Source organism: Condylura cristata, unplaced genomic scaffold (assembly GCF_000260355.1).
Source record: "Condylura cristata isolate star-nosed mole 26May11 unplaced genomic scaffold, ConCri1.0 scaffold00026, whole genome shotgun sequence".
In the NCBI taxonomy this organism is placed as follows: domain Eukaryota; kingdom Metazoa; phylum Chordata; class Mammalia; order Eulipotyphla; family Talpidae; genus Condylura; species Condylura cristata.
Window position 1 is genome coordinate 10,370,884 of NW_004567127.1, and position 21,757 is coordinate 10,392,640.

General features: G+C 38.5%; 1 protein-coding gene across 4 annotated transcripts in view; it reads right to left on the reverse strand.

The window, feature by feature from the left end:
* NTNG1 (netrin G1) overlaps positions 1–21,757 on the reverse strand; it is a 303,066-nt gene that overhangs the window by 33,436 nt on the left and 247,873 nt on the right. For 2 of the 4 annotated variants that reach the window (XM_004689715.2, XM_012730150.1), the window contains exons 6-7: positions 15,068–15,235; positions 9,729–9,863 (exon numbers count right to left, since the gene is read on the reverse strand). The exons of 1 other annotated variant lie outside the window; for it this stretch is intronic. In XM_004689715.2, the coding sequence (XP_004689772.1) occupies positions 9,729–9,863; positions 15,068–15,235 (303 nt within the window). The remainder of the gene's footprint in view (positions 1–9,728; positions 9,864–15,067; positions 15,236–21,757) is intronic. One more of the 4 variants, XM_012730151.1, reaches the window with a different exon arrangement.

The following is a 21,757-nucleotide window of genomic DNA, read 5'->3' on the forward strand; positions in this document are numbered from 1 at the left end:
TATCTTTACGTATTCAGTTTAACAGTTATTGAGATTTTCTGCTCTCTCTCTCTCACACACAAATTTATGTTTAAAGAATAGTTAAGGTAAAAGCCCACTCATGTACTGTCTAAAGTAAGGAAAGAAGTACCCTTCCTGGTGGTGCAACAGGTTAAAGCGCAGCACTATGAAGCTATCTGCAGCCACTGTATCACAAGTTCAATCCCTGGCCATGGAGCTGACCCATGTGGTGCAGGAGACCTCTCCAATCCCACCCACCGCTCCCCTCATCAGTCACTCTGCCTTTTCTGCTTCCTACTCTGTCTCTGGTGAATCCTCTCACCCCTGTACCTCCCCCACATTTTTGGCCTGCACCCCAGCTCTTGTATGCACAAATAAATAAAGCTTTAAAAAAAATAAAGTAAGGAAAGGACATTGTGGATTGTACTTGCTTTTGGTCTCCTGATTGTCTCCCTCTCAGGTGGGGCAAGGAGGGTGTTTTGATCCTGGGATACTAATAATATAACCACACCTACATTGCTCCATGAACATCGACATTTGATAGATGTTTCACTGTTAAAATTGGATGGCTGTCTGATGTAAAATGGTAGAATTTGGTCATACTTGCAACTTTTCAATATTATTTTTAAATAAAAAGGAAAAGTAGCATGGATTGCAAACTATATATGGAGAGATGCCATCTTAGTCAGAGCTGAGATTCCTCTTTGCGTTGAACACCGAATGGCCAAGTATGGTATCTCAGAATGTCAGGTCGTCTGGAATTGCTGCTGATCCATCCACTCCACCCTGCGTCTGTCTACTGCCAGGATGGGTTAATTTTTCAGCCTCAGGTTTTGAACAAGTTTAAGATGTGACCTCCTAGGAAGGTCAATCTGAACAACTTGTTTTTTTCAAGACGCTCCCTCAACTTCACTTTCCATGATTGCCTCAAATGGGACCATTAGTGGCGTAAAGAATTAAAGCACTTTTACAGCTAAAATATAAGCCTTAAGCCCTTGTTCGTGGGTGGTCTCAGGTCTCTGATGTATGAGAGGTAGGTGGGCTTTTTCTACCCTCCCAAATTAAAATGTTAACAACAGAAAGCAAACAGGAATGGGATCTTGAAAGTGATGGCTGTTAGCATCACTGAGTGGTGTGGTGCGATCCTGCTGAATCAGGAGAAATTTCATGACTGGGAGCAACCCTGGGCTCATTCTTCCAGCTGACAAAATGAGCCACATTCCTCATGAGGACTCCCCAGCATATTTGTGATGCCCACAAATTGCCACTTTCTATCTTCTGTCTTCCTAATATTTCCCTTTTTAAATTACCTCTGGGAGGCCCCTACTGGTTCTGTTTAAAGAGCACTTTCTTCCCACCCTTAGGAGTTGAGCAACAGTTACATCAAGTGCCCTTCCAAGTATTTATTTTTCATCACTGCTATGTCTGTGCTGCTCCATAAGGGAAATGAGATTGGTGTTCAAGTCGCTAGCAAGGAAATTAAAAACTTGGATTCAGTGATGCCATTCATTTGAGGTGATAGAGATGGAAGAACCAAACGCTGAAATCCTATGTGTGGGATTGCAGTGCACGAAGCATCACAGACATGCTTGTTTAAGTGACATGCTGCCTGTCATGGCTGCTATGTGTGAGGTCAAGTGGTGAAATGTGAAATGGACATTTTAATGTAAAACAGCAAGGAGCAGGAGACTGCAACTAGAAGCAATTGAAAAATTACAAGTTAGGCTCTGGAAGTTGACAAGGGGGATATAATCTCTATTCAGATAAACAATTGGAAGCATCTTGCTGATGATCACAAGTTGTCAGGCTTGTGGAAGTTAATATTAAATTAAAAAAAAAAAAGGCAAAGAACTTGTAGTAGCAGAAAAGCTATGACCAGGATTTATTAATCTCTTGGTTGTTGGAGGGAGGTGTCATATATAAGCCTGAATTTGACTCTTGGAAACCAGAAGTGAGGACTCATGGGAAGGAGAGTCTACTTTTTGGTGAAAAGAGATTGGAGGGGTCTCCCTGATGGTACAAGGGGTTAAATCTCAGCAATATGAAGCTCTCCATAGCCACTGCAGCTTAAGTTCAAACTCTGGCCAGGGAAGGAACCCACATGGCACAGCAGACCTCTCCTAGCTCACCTGCTGCTCCTCTTAGCAGTATTTTAATAGATCTGCCTGTTCTGCTCCCCACTCTTTCTCTGGTGAGACCTCTCACCTCTCTCCCCCTGTACCTCTTGCCTACACCCTGGCTCTTGTATGCATAAATAAACAAAATAAATCTTAAAAAAAAAGAGATTGATTGGAATATGAGGACAGGTGGGTAGCTCAGATGCACTTCTTAACACAAACTGAGCAAGCATCTCACTGAAACTTTACTCGTCCGGTGGACTTGGTCTGAAAACCAGAGCCAGAAAATTGGGGTGATATTGGAGGTCTTTTCAATGGTGTTCATTTAAGTCAAAATTCTCCAGAAAACATCACTCACACAAACCTGAGATTCAGCTTCTGGTTGAAGTTTTCCAAACTTGAGGGATTTATCCAGTACCCAAGGCTGGAGAAAATATATGGAAAGTGCTAAGCTGAATGCTACCTCAATCTTTTTACCTGCTGGTGCCCATTCTATCTTCCTGAACCCATAAGACTAGTTTTTATTAATGGTCCTGCAAATACAGATTGAGATCTGTAACTTGTCAAAGCATATACTTATCGAGCAGCTTCAACTTTCATTGAAAAGCGCTTCACCAGAGATGAAGTCTCCTACCTCACTGCTGTGTTCAAGTTTCTATCCTGGTGGGGGCTGATATTACATTCATGGGGCCTCTGTGCACCTCTGGTCTTTATGTGTAGAATTGAGTTTGAATGTAAGCTAAGATCTCCACTGCTTTGTTCTTGAACTACTGTTTATGACTTATGCTACTCTGCACTATTTTGCAGTTTTTTTTTTTAAAGATTTTTTTATTTATTCATACAGAACTAGGGTACAGGCCAGAGATGCGGAGGGTGAGAGAATTTACCAGGGATAGAGTGGGGAGCAGAACAGGCAGATCAATGAAGTACACTACTGAGGGGAGCAATGGGCGGGTCAGGAGAGGTCTGCCACGCCATGTGGATCTCCCCCGGGCAGGCAGGGATTGAACTCATGCGGAAGTGGCTTAAGCTTCTTTTGCAGTGCTTTAACTCGCTGCGCCACCAGAGAGAGCTGATTTGCAGTTTTATGTTGTTTCTTAGCCTTAATTTGTAGCACATACAGTATCTAGTATATAGAAGGCACAAAAGTATTCATCAAAATCATGCAATTATGAAAACACCTTGTATAGACATGTTGAATTTTTTTAGAAGCCATCTATTTTTTCCAAGAAGATAGTATATTGGAAACAACTTGTGCTTTATTTCAAACAATTCTGTGTGTGTGTGTGTGTGTGTGTGTGTGTTTTAAAGAGGGTCTAAGATCTTAGCTATTTTCTTCCAAGATTATTTTGAAATTTTCTTAGGATTTTCAATAGCAATTACTCTTTTGTATAACACTACTATCTCCATGATACCCATGAGTGCTATGATTGGTTTCTGGGCAGCTTCTTCCATTCACTTGAATGAAATAATTCTCATCAGTGCAAGTCCATAGTTAGCAGAACACATTTTTCAGTAGATACCTTGATATCTGAATTCCCCCATTTTGGAAGATGATAGAACACTTAGATTTTCTAATGTGATTTTGAGCAACATCTATATCCTCTCAATAGTTGTATGATCTATATCTTCCTAATACTTTTTCTATGAGATCTTTGATCTTGACTGAAAAATGTTTTACTGTCTTTAACTCCCAATTCACAATACAAGCCTACTCTTTGCTGACAAGCCCCATTCTTTTCTTATCCTCTTTCATATTTCTTTCAAATAAATTTTATCCTTGAGTATCTTTAAAGTATGAATTATATTCCATTTCATGACTCTTTTCTATTTACCCCTGCCATTAAATGTTGACATCCTTGATGATTATTCTGGTAAGCAGTACAAAATATTTCCCGAACATGTCTTCACATTATTCCTTTGACCTGTTCCTGTGTGTACTCTAAAGGACAACAGGTGTGATGAAAGGTCCTTAAGGAAGGAAAGATTTTCCTGAATAAGCTGTATATGCACAATCTAATTACATGGGTCTTATCTTTCCTGACTACTGGAAGAAAGGGACAGCAGGATAGAAAGTACCTAGTTTTTAGGGTAGAAGGAAGGGTCCAAGAATAGTGCAAAGCAGCTGACTCCAGAAAGCAGAAAAGAGAAGGAAGCAGATTCTTCCATAGAGCCTCTGAAGGGAACACAGCTAGCAGAACATTTTGCCAACACCTGGCTTTTATTCAGTGAGGTCCTTGCTGACCTTAAAACTATGGATGTCTAAGGCACTGAGTTTGTGTTATTTTGAACCACTCGGTTAGTAGTAATTGGTGGCAGTATACTACAGCAACAGCAGAAAATTAATATAGTTATTGGGCATCCTCTGGAAGGGATAGATCTAAACCATGAAATTCTGTTCCACAAACTTTCTCTTATTCTTCTCCTGAGAACAACTGTTGTCTTTTTAAAGCCCATGATTTGCGGCAATGTCTGCTTTTATAGCTTTATGATGGCATTATCATTATAGTACAGTAAAGTTTAATAAAAATCTTCTCAATTCAGCCATTGAGTCTCCTGCTAAACATGGGTTTCCCCTTGTTCTTGATAACACTTGTACCAAGCTCTTTCAAGAACCAATATTCTGACTCTGCGGGGCTTGGCCCAGAAACTGGAACTGCTTAGTCCTTAACTTTGTAGACACTTTTATTTTCTAAAATCATGTTTAAGTAGATCACCAAAGCTTGTGACCTCAGTCTAAATAATCCAACCATAAATTCTTCTAAGACACCATTAGTATTCATATAATTTAGCCATGATTGTGGCTTTAATAAACATTGTAGCTTATACATCTTTCAGAAAGAAAACAAATATCATCAGCCTCGCTGATTCCATCCCCTTTTCCAAACCAAAATAATAATAATAATAATAATAATAATAATAATAATAATAATCATCATCATCATCATCATCATCATCACAAACTTTCCCTATCTTCAGTCTTGCTGGTGTTAGAGCTGTGTTTCATTATTTTACAAACATGTTGTATGTGACACACACAAAGAGTGTGACTTTCTTTCTGGAAAGTTTAGTTGTTTTTCCCTAGGGTAGGGCTCATGCCTTTTCTCTGATTTCTAAGGGCACATTAAAAAAAAAAAAAATGTCTTGGCCCTCCCTGGTGGCGCAGCGGGTTAAAGCACTGCACTGAGAAGCTAAAGCCACTTCCGCATGAGTTCGATCCCCGCCTGCCCTGGAGGTGACCACATGGCGTGGCAGACCTCTCCTGACCTGCCCACTGCTCCCCTCAGCAGTGTACTTTGTTGATCTGCCTGTTCTGTTCCCCACTCTGTCTATGGTGAAGCCTCTTGCTGCCCCTGAGCCTCTGGCCTGTACCCAAGCTCTGTATGCACAAATAAATACATCTTTAAAAAAAAATGTCTTTCTCCTCAATGTCTTATTCTTCTAAAGGTAACCTCAACACTAATTTGTCACCTCCTTGAAATGTCTTCATTTCTGTTTTCTTTTCTGGGCTGTGTGTTCCATGCTGTCTCAAGACCATTTATTCTGATAGTTTCCAAGTGTTTCACTTATGGAGTCAGAAAGAGAAGCTTACATTCATGGGGCATTGAATTGGTGGCAACCTCAGGCACAAAGTTCACTGATGAGCCTGGAGTTCATTTCTCCATCTGAAGGCACACAATTGCTTTTTGAGGTCAGCTCTGCATTGGTCTCTTGAATCAATCTAATCAAGGACTTTTTAGAAGCCTTAGTCAACAGTTTGACACTCACTAGTAGCCAATCTTGTTGCATGTTCTACAATAATATGCAGGAAGTTTGTAATGTAAATTCTTGCCTAGTTCTTTGACACATTGAGGTGTGTCTGTAACAAGGTGATACAAACAGGGCACTTTCAATATTGCAGGAGATCCACATTTACTAATTCCTTTGATCTTCTCAATTACTGGATGTATTAGGTCCCAGGAGGACTTCCATTGTTGAAGAAAAACTAAGTGTAGAGAGCCAAGTACTATTCTCTAAGTCTTGAAGATAGTAAGAGGAGAAAATGAGATTCGAACTCCAGTCTGTGTGACCCCATAACCTAACTGTGTCCTCACTTTGTTCTACTCAGAGTGTGTAAGTGGCCACAACAGTAACTGAATCCCTTTCTTTATTTTCTGATTCCAAATACAGGTCTTTAGGTGTCTTACTCAGGGCTCTTAGGATCTGCTTTGATACCTAGTACAGCCTCTCCCTGGCACAAGCAGAATTGTAGGGGTAAAGACAGTAAGAGAATAAAAACACCCAAGTCAACCAGTGTGAACTGGGCCACCTGTCTGTGGGGCCTCACCTGTGCTCAAGGTTGACTTGTTTTTTTTTTTTTTTTTGAGAGCCATCATGGGTGGGCAGACAGAGGGGTCAGATAAAAAATAATTAACAACTTATAAGCACTAACTAATTAGAATGGCTACCTGCTACAGTACTAAAGCTGATGCTGGAAGCACCCTACAATGAAGTGTTACCGCATTTGTTGCTGGATCTTGGGGACCACATAAGACATCCCAAGGAAAGACAGATCTTGGTAAAGGAGTGACTTGTCCACTAACAGAACTGTTTCTATTTTGCACTGAATGTCAGTCCTGTGAGGGTGGGTCTGAGAAAGGGAAAGATTTCATGGTGAGATAAAACTCTTATGAGTACAAAGGGGTATTTGAAAAGTTCAATGTATGTGACAAATCTAGTTTCGTTCTGTTCCTGTCCTCTCTTCACAGAGCAACTGTAGACATCTTTCTATTTCAAAATCTGATCTTTTCATTCTTCTGCTGAAAACTGTTGGATCCCATATGTCCTCCATATGTTGGCTCCATGTGATCTGGTCTCTGCTTATTTTTTCAACATTTTCCTTCTTTCCTCCCTTCCTTTCAGACACACACACACACACGCACACACACACACACACACACACTCACTTACCTTACGCCCCAGTCCTATCAAAATTAGTTAACATCCCTGGAACATAGTGTGTTAGCTCAAAAAAATTTGCCTAAAATGTCCCAGCCTGGAGAGCTCCCATTTCTTTAATGCTCATCTAAACATGGTGTCCTGGCAGCCTTACCCCTTACTGGGCTGCACTGAAATCTAGCTTTCCTTTAGCTCTGGTCACTTTCTCTCATCATTGCTGGGTAGCATGCCAGCCTTTCCCCTTAGATGTGGACTCCATGTGCACAACAGCCATCTCTCTTCATGTTGGAGCCTCCACCACTGGCACAGTGCCGAGTTCCTCCCAGGCACACAGGACACACTCAGAAAGGTGAAGTGCTTAGTTCCAACACCTCTCTGACCACATGCCAGCATGTCAGGTGCTGCACTGAGGCCACCAGGGTTTGGGACACCACACCGCCCGTATGTGGTAGGACCACGCTCTTGTCCCCTCCAATTCCAGAAGGGCCTATTGGGTGATATCTTTTCATAATGCTCCAGTATTAATACAGAAAAACCAAGGGAGGTCCTTTTGGATTATTTTCCCCTGAAGGTTAGATTCATTTATTTTCCTTCCCTATGTCCTTCCCTGACTGTGATCCAGAAACCACCCATCAGGTCCTGCTGCCTCAGGAAGTTTACAGAGCCAGCTGAGAAGTGTGTCTGATACTTTATGCCTGAAGTCTGGGGATTTCATCCCTTCTGTTACAGGGCACCCTAGTGTGAACTGGGCCGCCTGTCTGTGGGGCCTCACCTGTGCGCTTAAAATTCAGATGTACTGCAGGTGCACACAAAAGGGTTAAAATGGGTTTATTTACAAAAGGGAAAAGGAAACAACTGGAATATCTTACCGGCTTGGCTGACTTGGAGCTCTGGTAGCACACTAACTGAAAGTCCCGAGTCACACGGTCTGGAGAGCTGTTTCCCAAGCGAGAGAGCGAGACACGAAATGGCGCCCTATTTATCCCCCAGTGTCCCAGAATGCTGCTTAGCTCCGCCCTTGGGTCCTCACAGTTCTCTCCCTGGTACTGCTGGGAGTTGTAGTTTCCAGTCACTGGAGTCGGGGGCAGAGTCCAGAAAGCTGGAGGAGGGGGTGGAGTCCACAAGTTTCTGAAGAGTTCCTTTAGGACATCCTTCTCCTTAACCCTTCCTTTGTCTGATTTAGTTGCCCCAGGACTAATGCGCTGAGTCCTGGACTCTCACCGGCTTCCTGGGATTCACCGGCTCATCCAGACCTCTTAGGGTGCTTTCAGGAAACTTCTCCTGAGCTTGCTGTGGCTGTGCTGCCTTACTTCCCCTCATCTGTCTTTTAATGCTCCTCTCCAGCCTGGCTGGGGGTGTTCCCCCTCTAACTCCTGGGTCCCATTCTACCCTTGGTCTGTTCAGTGCCAGATTTTCAACCTATTTTCACAGTGTGTTGCAACCCAGTAAATTTCACTTTGGCTTTATATTATGTAGAAGGGTAGCATCTATATAACTGGAAGTTCCACAAGTATCAGGTAAAATATTCTTTGTAGCCCTACCAGAAACTGTTTTCAGGTAATTCCTGCCACTCCCCTTATTTCCAAGTGAAAAGAAGGCTCAAAAAACTTCTTAAGCATGCTGCCTAATATAGCAGACATGTGTGTACCACACCTTGCAGTGTGGCTAGTTCTAATTGAGATGTTTTGTGAATACAAAACACACATATGATTTTCAAGACAGCCTAGAAAATGTAAAATACACTTTTCATAATTTTGATGCCAATCGTAAGTTGAAATAATAGTCTAGATAGTTTAAGTTAAATAAAATAAGTGGTCAAAATCGACTTGCAGTTATTCTGACTTGGGAAATTGGAGCTCAAACCTTTAAAATTCCATATGTGGACTGCACTGCTCAGAGGCTCTGCCTTGTGGCTCTTGAAATATTAGTAAGCTGACTGTCGAACCCCGGAATGGAAAGTTAGTGTGGAATTAAAAAGCAGAAAAGGTTATGAATGACGGAAGGAAGCTTCTGCTCAGATTTTAAAATTTCTGTTCTCTGGATACACCTGCAGGGACAAGCTGGTTTACTGATCCTCGAGACATGAAACTGAACCAAATGGCTCCATCTAAGGCCTCCTGCATGGTGCCTAACCTCAGAGGCTTCAAATCAATATTGATTTTTGTCATTTATTTTACCCTGGCATTTAGATATCCCTCAGATTTATTATCTTTAGGTTTTTGGTTAACATTCAGGGATGGGTATGAGAGCAAGGATGGTCATAAGTTATGTAGATCTCATTTAATTTATGAACTCTGCAGCTTCAGACTAACTTTCAGATCAAGAAATATATTAACCACATACACATCACTGTTCACTCTGCGGTGAGAATTCCCAAACCTGGCCCCTATTGTGCCACTTAATTTATGGTCTGGCCAGGTACATGGATCTGTGTGCAGTATTTCAACATAAGTTGCTTCAGCCATCAGAGGGTCTGAAGATGGGCTTCGGAGAAGCCAGCTGGACAATTGATGGATTGCTCACTCTCCTAGACGCAGGCTGGGGCATTAAGTAGCTTTTAAGCTTGTCAGCGGTTTGGGTCTTTTTCTGCTCTGAGAAGCTGCACACACCAGCCTAAACAAGCAGAATCAGCCATGCTGCAGCAGGCAGAGGGCGGCTCCCAGAGGTACTTACGTTGACAGCCGTAGTGCCAGGAATTTCCCGGCAGACACTTATTACACTTAGGCCCTGTTGTTCCAGTCTTACACTCACAAAATCCTGAGCCATTACAACGACCATGGACTGAGCCCACAGGGTCACAATAACACTCTGTAGAAACAAGACAACACACAGGCTGGAGACAAGTCACATGGTTTAGGGGTTATTAACACAGGAGCGTCACTTACTTAATGCATCACTTACTTAAAGATGTCCACTAATGAAATGCTTTGGCAAATAGTTCAGGTCCATTTATTTATTTGCTCAGCCTTCCATAGTTACCATTTTTATGATCTGCGAGGAAATCAACTGAAAATGTCCAAGGAAATAAGACAGCATACTTTTCACTACTAACAGACCATAATGGAGATTCCACTTGGTAGGGCATTTTTAGATGGTCTAATGAAGACCATGGGAAGGTTGGATATCAAGGGTAAATCAATAGGCCATCAGTGCAAAATCTTTTAAATTATTCAAATGGGCTTATCTGTTACACTGAATATTGAGAACTGCTAAACAATTTTAAAGGAAAATATGAATGCACTTTGCTCACTCCAAGTCCACTTTACTTTATGATGTGGGAGAGCATCTTAATAAAAAAAATATATATATATATGTATATATGTACACTCGTACACATGTAATGTACTGTTGTGTGATGAGCATTTAGGTTTTTGTATCTGCTATGCATGTTGATACAACGCTTATCATGAAACCATGATAAAAATCATGAGGGAAACAATCATGAAAGAAAAAAGAATTTTTGTACTCCTAAATAAATTTCAACATGGGTATAGTCTGAGATACTTATTTTTCACTATGATGTCTATTGGCAATACAATACAATTTTGTGCAATAAAATGCAAACAGAATTATTTTCTCGATTCTTCACACATTCTAGTCTAGGACATTTTACTTCAGAAACTATTTTGCTTGAAGGCTGAACCATAAATGGGAATTCCTTACATTTCAATTTGCTCAAATGGTAACTGCAGCTTTTGAAACTTGTGTATTAAAGTTTTTTTTGTCACCCCACTCTATACATTGGCTCAATTTTGTTTATCTTAAAATGGTCCCATGAAGAGGTTTCCTTTTTGAAAAACAAATAATATCAACCAACCAACCAACTAAACAAATCCTGTGAACCTCACCTTAATATCATCAAATTTATCATCTTAGATCAGAAATGGAAATTCAGAATTTACAGTTATAGAAGTTGAGAGATCTCACTCTGTTTTTGTCATAAAGACTAAGTAGATAATTTCTTTAAATACCAAAAAATTATTTATTTCTGGCAAGTCAGTTTTTTGAGTTCAACCTTTGTGTGTACAAATGGTAAGACAAACAGTGAGGTATATAGGAAAAAATAAAACTAATTATACTTTAACACACTCCCTCCTTGTCTGACTTAATTTGTCCTTAATAACTTAGTTTTATCTACAATTGGCATATGCATGTGTATATGGACTGTTAAGTATTTTTAGAGTCATGTTTTTTAAATGACTTTTAAAAAGTTTGTCTGGATATATGCATACTATATGTATGCACCTATACCAAAAACAGCAACGTGTTTTAAGTTGACAGTGAATCACCAATATTTTGTAAGCAAGCAGTAAAATTAGATCGGGCCAACATGAACTCACATACTATTTAGTCACTTAGCCCATAATGTTTAATAAAAAGTTTTAGATGCAAAAAATAAGTAATTAAAAAAAAAACTGTGGATGGAATATCTAAACCACAGTGCATCTCATAAGTTGTCATAAGAAAAGTTGTCAGTGTAATGTGACTCAAGCAGTCGTGAAAATAAATGAGGAGAGATGAAACCTGTACTCCACTTTCCATACTGATATGTTAGTTTCAAAACGATTAATTATGAGATTATGGTCAATGGCAAATGTTGGAATGATAAAGATGGCTTTGGAGCATTACATTTGATTTCATACAAGTAGGAATAATACTAGGACTTGTAGACTAAAAACAAGAAATACCTTAGGAATTTTGATTAAAAAGTTATGCTACAATTGAACTGTAGACCCTTTAAACATCTGCTTGCTTTGCTTAGAGAAGGAAGCTCTTAAGACCTGATATTGGGCTTCAAAGGGAATAAAACTCTATACATCACAATTTGAGACAGCTTTAGTAGCAACTGGTGAGCTCTGTGTTTCTTCCAAGGTCAAGCTTGTTGTCAGGGGTTACTAGCACTTATTACCCAAGATCAGCAGTCACGCATCCTCCAGCTTCCTGCTTAGTGATCGAATTTCTATGAAAACAGAAGCATGCAAGGATGTAGATTTCATGTAATTGCTGCATCATACAGGATGGTTACATGCATCTTTGGAGACATGGCTATGCTTGGAATTTGTATGAAAATGGTAAATTCACCAGTAATCACAAAGCAGCAATTACGGAGGCAACACAGAATAGCCTGCATTTTATATTTGCCGTAATATAAAATGATGCAAGTAGTTTAAGACATGTGTTTCAACACAGAGCCCATGTTTTATCAAACATTTGGCTGTTTCCCATAGTTAGTGGGGTGAACTTGATTGCCAATTTTAAAATATTGCTAAATTTGTTTATTTTTTTAATTTAGAGAAGACTTAGGTGAAGTTCAAATTTTCTGAGATGAGTGTCCAATTCCCTGAAGGTGAGTTGGCTTCATATCTATTCAGTTCATTGGTGCTTCTTCTAGAAAATGGTATTCAAATTAACTCGGATGCTAGGTGTTTATTCACTCACAATTAATTCTCAGTCCTGCTTCACATCCTTTGGGGAGATTAAATGTGGAAAACACTGGCCACAATCTCTTGTCCCATAAGGGAAATTTTTGCCTGGGAGACAAAGACTCTCCAGAAGCTCTGAGAACGCAAACTCCAGCTTCCTACATATGCAGCTCCAAAACCAAGATCAAAAGGCAGACCATAGCCTTTACTAGCTAGCCAGATGCCTGAGTTCATCCTTTGCAAACAATCTTACCTTTTAGGAAAAGGATAACAATTCAGGACATTTTAGTATGGAAGGGGGAGTTATGGTAACTAATTGTAATGATACCTAAAATATTCATGTCATTGCTACCAATGACTTTAGCTGGTTTGAAGAATATAAAATACTGGACAGAAAGATGTTTGTCACAATAAAATAAATTCCTCTAAGACTTATAATTTTTAATTAATAAACTTTCCAGAAATGGAGAAAACAACTGATTTTGATTTTTAAATAGCAATAAATCTATGAAGATGTATATTAAGTTTTCCATATTTCATCAGTAATTCATGTGCGATAAAAGATAAAAGCTGAATGGGCTCTCTTCTTGTTTGTGGATAATCAAGCATGAATTTACAGCAGAAACTTTCAGGTTCTTAGAAACAGAATTTGTAGTTCATAGATTACTTTGGGACTTGAAAAAGGTCAAACTTCTTAAGAATAGAATATACTATGTGTAAAATATTGGATGATTGTAAAGTTGTCTACTTGAGATATACCATGGGAAAAAAATCTTTTAAGTCTTTTTTCTTAGATTTATTTAAAATAATATGAAATTCATGTTGTAAAGTATTTCAATCATAGGTATTTTATAGAAATCCTAAAATTTATTCCTGTGTTCTTATTTAAGTACTTTGTTGTTTGCAAGTATATATTATTTTTACAAATGACATTCGATGAAAAATTATTATCATTAATATCCTCAAATAATTGTAACAACTTGTTATTAAGGCCAAACTTCTAAACACATAGTTGAATTCCTGAAGACATCCAAAAAGCATAACATGCTAAACCTTGCTAATTGTTTTAGGGTGGTTGGGAGAAGTTAGGAAACTTCACAAAAATGGAATAATCTACATTAATTTGTCCTGCTTTTTTCAACCAGAAAACAGAAGAAATTATTAGTTGAATACTTACCCTATGGTTTTGTTAAAGAGGATTAAATTAAAAAATATATTGCAAGTCAGTTAACAATTTATAAAGTATTGCCCAATTTGATCAGGTGTTTCAAATAACTTACCTAAGTCACACAGCTAGTAAGTAACTAGCCGGGACTTGAACCCAGTAATCCAGCCTCTGCTTCAGGTGATCTCTCTACTAATTCACAAGTAATAAGTAAGGAAGTGCTTTGAAAAATATAACATTCTGTAGACATGAATGGTATTATGTATATTTGGCCCAATTGAATTCAAAACAAGTTTTACAGTTATTTTATGAAACACTTGCCAAGTACCTATAAAACCTTGATAACCTAATCAGAGATCTCAGAATTGCAGATCAATTTGATTCCATCTTTGATGAGAGATCACCTGTCATTTTCCAACCTGCATATTCTATTTAAATGAGTCTCTGTGAAAATTCTACCTTTAAAATCAGCTGCTTAAAAAAAATGGTTTCCTACATAGTTACCTAAGGTGTGGTAATAGAATGTGAGTCCTTCACCATGTTATATATATATATATATATATTTAAGTATATATATATATATTTTTCAAATTAAATTATAAAGTGAAATTCCATTTATTGTTTTCTATTTTTCCATCAGTTCCCTTTCTTAAAGATAGGTTCCACTGTGCAAAAGACAGTCCTTCTGGATGGAAAGGGCACCTGGCTTTCTCTAACTGATATGAGCAGTGGTCTTGGGGAGTGGGGATAGTCTTCTAGGGATGGATCCCTGTGCCACCAGATTTCCAGGGCCTGTGCATCTTGGAAGTTAAGAGAATTAATTTCCTAGAATAGTTTTGAAAAATTGCTTCCCTTTCTGGGGTAACGAAAATTCAATAAATGGAATTTCATTACAATGGATGGGAAGGTCAGGCAAATTTCGACATTACCAATTGCTAGTGGCTTTTAATTACAAATGTCAATATTTTAAACCAATCAATATTTGTTGATTACCAATTATATATGTGTTTGTATTCTAATTTAACTTAAATAGAAAAATCTCACATAATCAGTTTTCATTTTGAAAGTTGAATGTACAACTTGAGGCTTTAAGATCAGGTTAAAATGATCAGACTGAAATTTCATGCAAATAAAACAACCGATGAAAAAAACAAAAGAAGACAAACTGAAGGAAAACTTTTCATTTCCTAAACATGGTTTTTCAGATTATCATCTTGAAAGCAGCAATAACACAGGATTCAAAATATACCTCCCACTATGACTTCAACCAGCACAAGTGAATTTTAAATCGATCACAAGGATGTTTTCTCCATTGAGAAAGTTCATTCTAGCTCAGCCAAGTGCAAATCACATCTTTCCACCCTACATAGCTTCCCATAGCTCCAGAGGCAGAGAACAATAGCTGAAAGTATAATGGAACTGACCTATGCACACATTCTCATCGTCCAGCTGTGCAGAAGCATTTCTGAAGTAGCCCAGCCTGCATAACTCACAGTGCTGCCCTCTAGTGTTGTGCTTACAGCTCACGCAAATGACTGTATTTAGCAGATCGATATAACTGCATCGATTGGAGTGGCCGAAGCATTCACAATCTTGCAAGGAAGAACAGAGATGTATACCAAGTGTATACAGTAGCAGAATAACAGCACACTACATGCTTGGATGAAATGATGAGTGGAGAAAAGATGGCGGAATGGCATTACATATATATGCTTTAACAGACAAATGGCAGTAACAGGTGGTCATAACTGGCATGGAAGTAGCATCTGTGTCAGGCAGGATCGAAAGGTTGGACATTCAGAACATGACTGAAATTGTAAGCTCTTGGCAGACAAGATGAACAGAAGCATTTGCAGGTGTACACCTTTTAAAATTTGGAAAGGCTTGGTTTCCATTGATGCAAGTCTAATTTTTGCACAAAGAACTTGGCTGTTTTTGTACAGTTTCCCCCTTTTTCTCTTCATATCTACAGTCTTAAAAAGAAGAGAGAGGGAGCTAGTGATCATCTAGAACCCAAGTCTGCTATTACCCATGATTGCTTTGTTTAGACTCATTATCATTTATGTCAAGAAAGTAACTTTGTCAAAATTTCACAGATAGCATGGCAAATTTAATAGGGACCTAAACGACTAATTATTTTTGTTTCTTCCAAGTGCGAAGAGGAGAAAATGACTTTTTAAAGCCTTTCATTAGGTTAAATCATGTATATTTATTTGTTAGAAAAAAAAATCAACAACAGGGAGATATTGTAGAAAAATAATGTGCCCTTAAGATGATTTCCTTTTCTTCCAAGTTTCATTATGAATCTGTTACAAAAGAATGATTAGGCAGCTACTGTATCCCTGGACTTCTTTTCCTTTGTCTCCTGCAGATATGAGAACTACATTTTTGCTTCAGGGATGATGGTGAAAAGAACTGTACAAAGAGACAGAGAAAAGTGAACAAAGCTGGTAGGGAAGGGTGGAAGTGACTAGGTATCTTCCCAGCTGCTTCTCAGCCAAAGCAAGGAGTTGTTAATCCAACTCAACCTTTAAAAATTGTTGCAAAGATAAAGCTCCCATTGGTAGCAATCATATCAAATAGGACAAGAAGATAATCGTGACAAACCACTAGATGGGGGAACTAAATGTCAACCATGCTATACTGCTCTTCTTCATGTCTTTCATTCTATCCCCACTAGGAAGTCAGATTGCCACTATTTGAGTCCATTCATTCATTCAACAAGGAATTTCTGAAGATGATCTGTGATATGCCAAGTACAGGCAAGGCCCAGTGTTACTTTTTGACCTCGGTGAAAGTTTTGAAGGAATCACATTTGACAACGAGAATTACACTTATTCAAAAATGAATAAACATTGTCAACATGAGAAAGAAGAAAGGGAGAGCAGCCTTTTTAGTTTTATTAACATGCTAATACCCATCACAAGAACAGGTGCAGTCACATATTGGCTAGCAAGCAACAACAGTAGAGAGCAGAGCTCCATGTCCTACCAAGATGAAACTAAATTTGGATAGTAGATGAGAACAATGGAAATGATGAAGAGTGGAAGATATCCAGGAGTACTTTCCGCATCATGGAGATCTCAGATGCTTCAAAGAGGTGGGGTTCTTGAAGACATGCCACTTTTTTTATGGAGGCTACTTGTGTCTTTGCATACTGCTTTAGTGGTAGAATCAGGGGTAAGGACAGGGTGGAACCAGAGGGGGAACTTTGGGGAAATGAGGTTCTGGGACTCAATAAGAACTATGGGGCAAGAAATTACTTGCGTAAATTTAGTAGTTAAGGCATGCCAAATTGATAACAATACAATGACAAAAAGTAATATAATTATAGAGGACCAAATTAAATTCTCTTAGAAGACAAGTATTTCACTCAAATATATGACATATTTCTGAATTATAGCATTCCCAACTCCTTAGGAAACCTAAAATTTTTCTAGAACCCTCTTTGGTTGAGAGTCTGAAACAGGAGAATCCTTCTGACCTGAAGCCACCCCAGAGTAGTGTTTCTGGGGTGGGGAGGGGAAGGGGGCATGGGGTGGTGGAACCTATGTCTCTAAATCTAATTGCTGCACAAGGACTTTGAGGTTGGAATTTCTGAGGAGTTGGAACAGTCTTGTCCAGACCCTCCCTCATCTGGAAGATACCCCCTGAGTGGTCATCATCTTTGCTCCCTACTCCCCTCCAGGCACACCTAACCTAACTAATCCATCTTTTCGTAAAAGCATCTTTTATCTGCATAGATTCATTCTGGGAACTACATAGAAACCCTTGTTGTCAACAAGCTTGTTTAGATAAGACAAATGTGCTTGAATAACAATACACCCACACAGAAGGTGCTTAGAAAACTAAGGAATAAAACAAAATGATCCAAGAATTAGAGGAGAATTAGGAAAAAAAGTAACTTAAACTTGATTTAACACTGAATCTTCAGTGAGGGCAGGTAGGTTTATTTTTAAAAAGGAAGGGATGATTATTTCAGATATAGATATAGAATGTGCAAAGAACTAAAGTTGGGAAATGTAGCAGATAAAGCTGGAGAAGTTCTCTTACATGGTACCATGTACCCACTAATGGAGTTGGGAGAGTTTGAGTTAGAACTACATGCAGACAACTGACAAGACTTGAGCCAAGACGAAGATGTTATCTGTCAATATCCAAGCTCAGCACTTTCTAGATCCATTCTATGAATGGCCATAGACACGTCAAATATCACACTGTCACCTACCATTCTTTGAAATTAATGAGTAGCATACATTTCCTTGATGACATGAATTATTTGTTTCAGGGTCTTGATTGAAAACCAGTTTATTAATTCTGATAGGAAACATTAAATAAACATTATATCAATCTGTGATTATGTAAGTAGTTCCACAATTATATGAGAAATCCTGCACAAGTAAACACACATTATCAACTTATTTCAAGAGAGATATTTGAAATGCTTTCAAATCTGGAAAACAGGCTTATAGCAATTTGATTCTTCAAGAATTCTAAGACTCTTCTGAAACTTTGATAGAGCTGTCTTCTCTAGCCATGATACATTGAAATAACATGAGATCTTTCAAAGCTTTTTAAAAAACATGATTGCATATAAATGCAAGCTATTTCAAATGTACTAACTGGGCTGTGGTGTTATTTTTCAGTGTTTGTGAATTTGCCACTCTTTAGCAACTAGTGTTTCCATACAGGCACAGATTCCATTAATGATCATTTATAATATATTTTGAGCTGTGGTATTAAGCCCTTGAAGGGGTGATTAATAGTTCAATAATTTTTGAGCTTCCATTTTACTGGCTAGCTATGCCCTCTCTTCCTTTCTTCCAAATATAGAGACCATAGTCCATCTTTATATAGAGACCATAGTCCATTGCATTTACATACTCTCATCTCTTAATAATCTTAACTCCTACTCTTAATAATAACTTTCTGAAAAACTATGATCATGGTTGTATCCAAACTTCTACCTCTTTATGTCTATATCCCAGGAATGAAATGTGGTGGGAGTTTATTTTCAACCATTTATAAAACAGTCTCACCTTAAGTTCAAGACAATGGGACTCAGTGGATACAATGGGAAAGGATTTTCTATATCACAACTCTGAGGTTCTCCTTCTTCCTCACCCAATATTTTTTGGTTTCTTTTTTTGATTTAGATTCTAACTCCTCAAATCTCAGGGTTTAGTTCTTGAACCTCTTTGCTCTTCGATCTCACCCAAAAGCCAGGATTTTTTTTTTAACCCAGTCTCCTAACTTTAAAATCTATACAATGACTTTCCTCAAAGTTATTTCCAGCTTGGACCAAATCTCCTCATAGGCAATGAAACTTCATCAGGCTCATATACAATTGCCCTTTTCATGTCTCCACTGGATTTTTATCAGACAGTGAATTTTGATATGTTCAAAACTGAGCTCTTAGGTTACTTTCTTAAACTGTGACTCATCCAAACAGCCTCATCTTTGCAAATAATAACTCCATTTTTCCAATGATTTAGCTCAAAATTCCCAGAGTTCTCTTAACAGCTCTCTTCCTCACCACTAACCATCAATCCATAAGCAGATTGTTTTGGCAATGCTTTTTAAAATAAATTCCAAATCTCTCACGGCTAACTACTTATCCTTAGTTAAAGATTGAATCACCTAGATTATCTTTAAAGATTATATCACCTAGATTATCCTTAGTTAAAGATTGCATCACCTAGATTATCCTTAGTTAAAGATTACATCACCTAGATAATTGCTGTTGAACCCACATTGCTCTCTTGGCTTCATCATTGTGATGGTCTCCTCTCCACACCAAGTCAAGACTAAATTAAGTCATGGCACTCTCTGCTCATAATCCCAATAGATTTCCATCTTCTTTAGAATAAAAGATAGGTTAGAGTTGATTCATTTTTAGGGCATCTGGCCCTTACCTTCTCTGGGTGCTTGCTGTTATCACTCTCTTCCTTACTCTCTGCACAACATGCCTATTCTTAAAACGTGCCTACCACTTCTGATGCCTTTGCATGTTGCAATTTTGTTACCTGTCTGGAATACTTCTCCACCTGACATGTCTAAAACTTGCTCCCTTATTTTATTTTTATGTGTTTGCCCAAAGAAAATTCTATGACCACTCTATCCAAATAAAACCCCTCACTTTCTTAATGCTATTCACATTTTTGGTAGAATTTATTATATCTGAAAAGAATATTTAAAGTATATTGTCCCCATACTCTGGATGTAAATATATGAGTCCCTACCATCTTGTTTGTTCATAGCTGTAACTACAGAATTAAAAATACCACCTGGCATACACTAAATCCTCAAAAAATATTGTCAAATGAGTGAATGATTGTCCTGAGGTAGCTTTCTTAGCAGACAGAGCAAAACAAAGAAGAAAATTATATTTAAGTTAATTCACATTCCATGAGGCTGATTCTCTCTTATGTATTAAAGCACCAGGAAAACAACAGCCACACAACAAGATATAACTGAGTTAGTGATTATTTTGGCTGAGAATTCATTTGATGCCTATGTATATCAGTTGAGGAAAAAAAAAGCAGATTTCTAATAACTGCAATGGCTTGATGGTTATTCAATCTCCAATTACATTATAGACGACCTGTGTCTTTTAAAACAAATTTTAATGAATTACTGATGGGCAAACAAAGCTAATGGGTCTCTAAGATATACTTTATGGTGTGGCACAGCCAGTCTTGGCAATGTGCATTTACTGAGAACCAAGCTCTACTAGGAAAGCAAGCTGAATGGGGTCCAAATAAGCAAAGTCTAAGGAAGGAATCCTGGAACTACTACCATTGTGGGCCAAATAATTATTTGTTTTCCTGTATTTTGTAGGATATTCAGAGGCATCTCTGGCCTCCAAACACTAGATGCAACAGCAGTCCCTAAACTGTGACAACCAGAAGTGCCCCGGGGGTAAAATCCCTCATCTGGCAACTCATAAGGCCATTAGAATAATGACACTTGGCATCACTGAGAGCAGTCAGAGATAGATTTGCTTAAGAAGAGGGAGAATTCAAAGTCAGCCTTCTAGATCTAGATAGACCCAAACTTTATTCTAAGGTTGAGAAGCTTTTTCTGACTGAGACGGGCTGGACAAGACCTGGGCAGGTAAGAATAATCGGGAATTCAAAGTCTGATGAGAAAGAGAATGGAATAAAAATAGTGTTAAGAATAGAAGGCGTTAAATATCCCCTTGGATGGATTTTTTCTTATTGTTCCCATACTGTCTCTAATTACATTATTCCATTACCTGTGCAAATATAAGACTGAGCACCCTGGATGGGGCATAGGTAAGTTTCAAAAGAAAATTATTGTCTTTTTTTTTTCTTTTTACTTGTTGCCAAAGGAGGGAAGCTCATTCAAAACCAGAGTAGGTGAAAATTCATTTTAATCTCTCACAGTGAAAGGATTTGGGGAAAGACTTTCTCTAGAAAGGTGAATGAATTTGAGCCCTAAAATCTATTTCCCCTTTACTACATTAACAGAGTCACTGTGACTCAGAGGGACCTCGCAAGGGTGTAAGAAGCTAAAGCATCTTTTTGTTCCTTCTCCCACCTTCAGCCCAGTATGCACTCCCATTAACTTTTGGGTTCTTCTGCACATGTCATTTGACAACAGCATAGACTTTCTGTGATGTTACTCATATGGGGACTTCTTTGCACCTCCACTGTGTGTTTGACTTCATTAATGCTGGGATCCTAGACACCTGGGCAGTCACAAGCAGCCTCAAAATTTGGGTCAGGAAACTTGTTGTGCAGCCAGCATCCTTAACATGACGTGAAAGAGAGGGAGTTTGGGCAAGTCCCTGTCACTTCCTTTCCCTTTTACCTCCTTGGTTTCCTGTGTAGACCTGCGTACCATGTACGGAACAGCATCCCTACTTGGCTTCAACAACTGCATTATGATGTGCACACACACCCGAACAGGTAGGCATGTTACCTGTTCATAAAGAAATTACTTTCCCACATACAAATCCACTTGGATTCCTCTCTAAGGAGCACCTTGAATGTTCCATAAATATATGAACATTGTGAGGAAAGTTTAAGATATAGTTTAAATATTAATAGTTTATCTTTATCCCATCTTACAAGCAGAAGGATCAACAT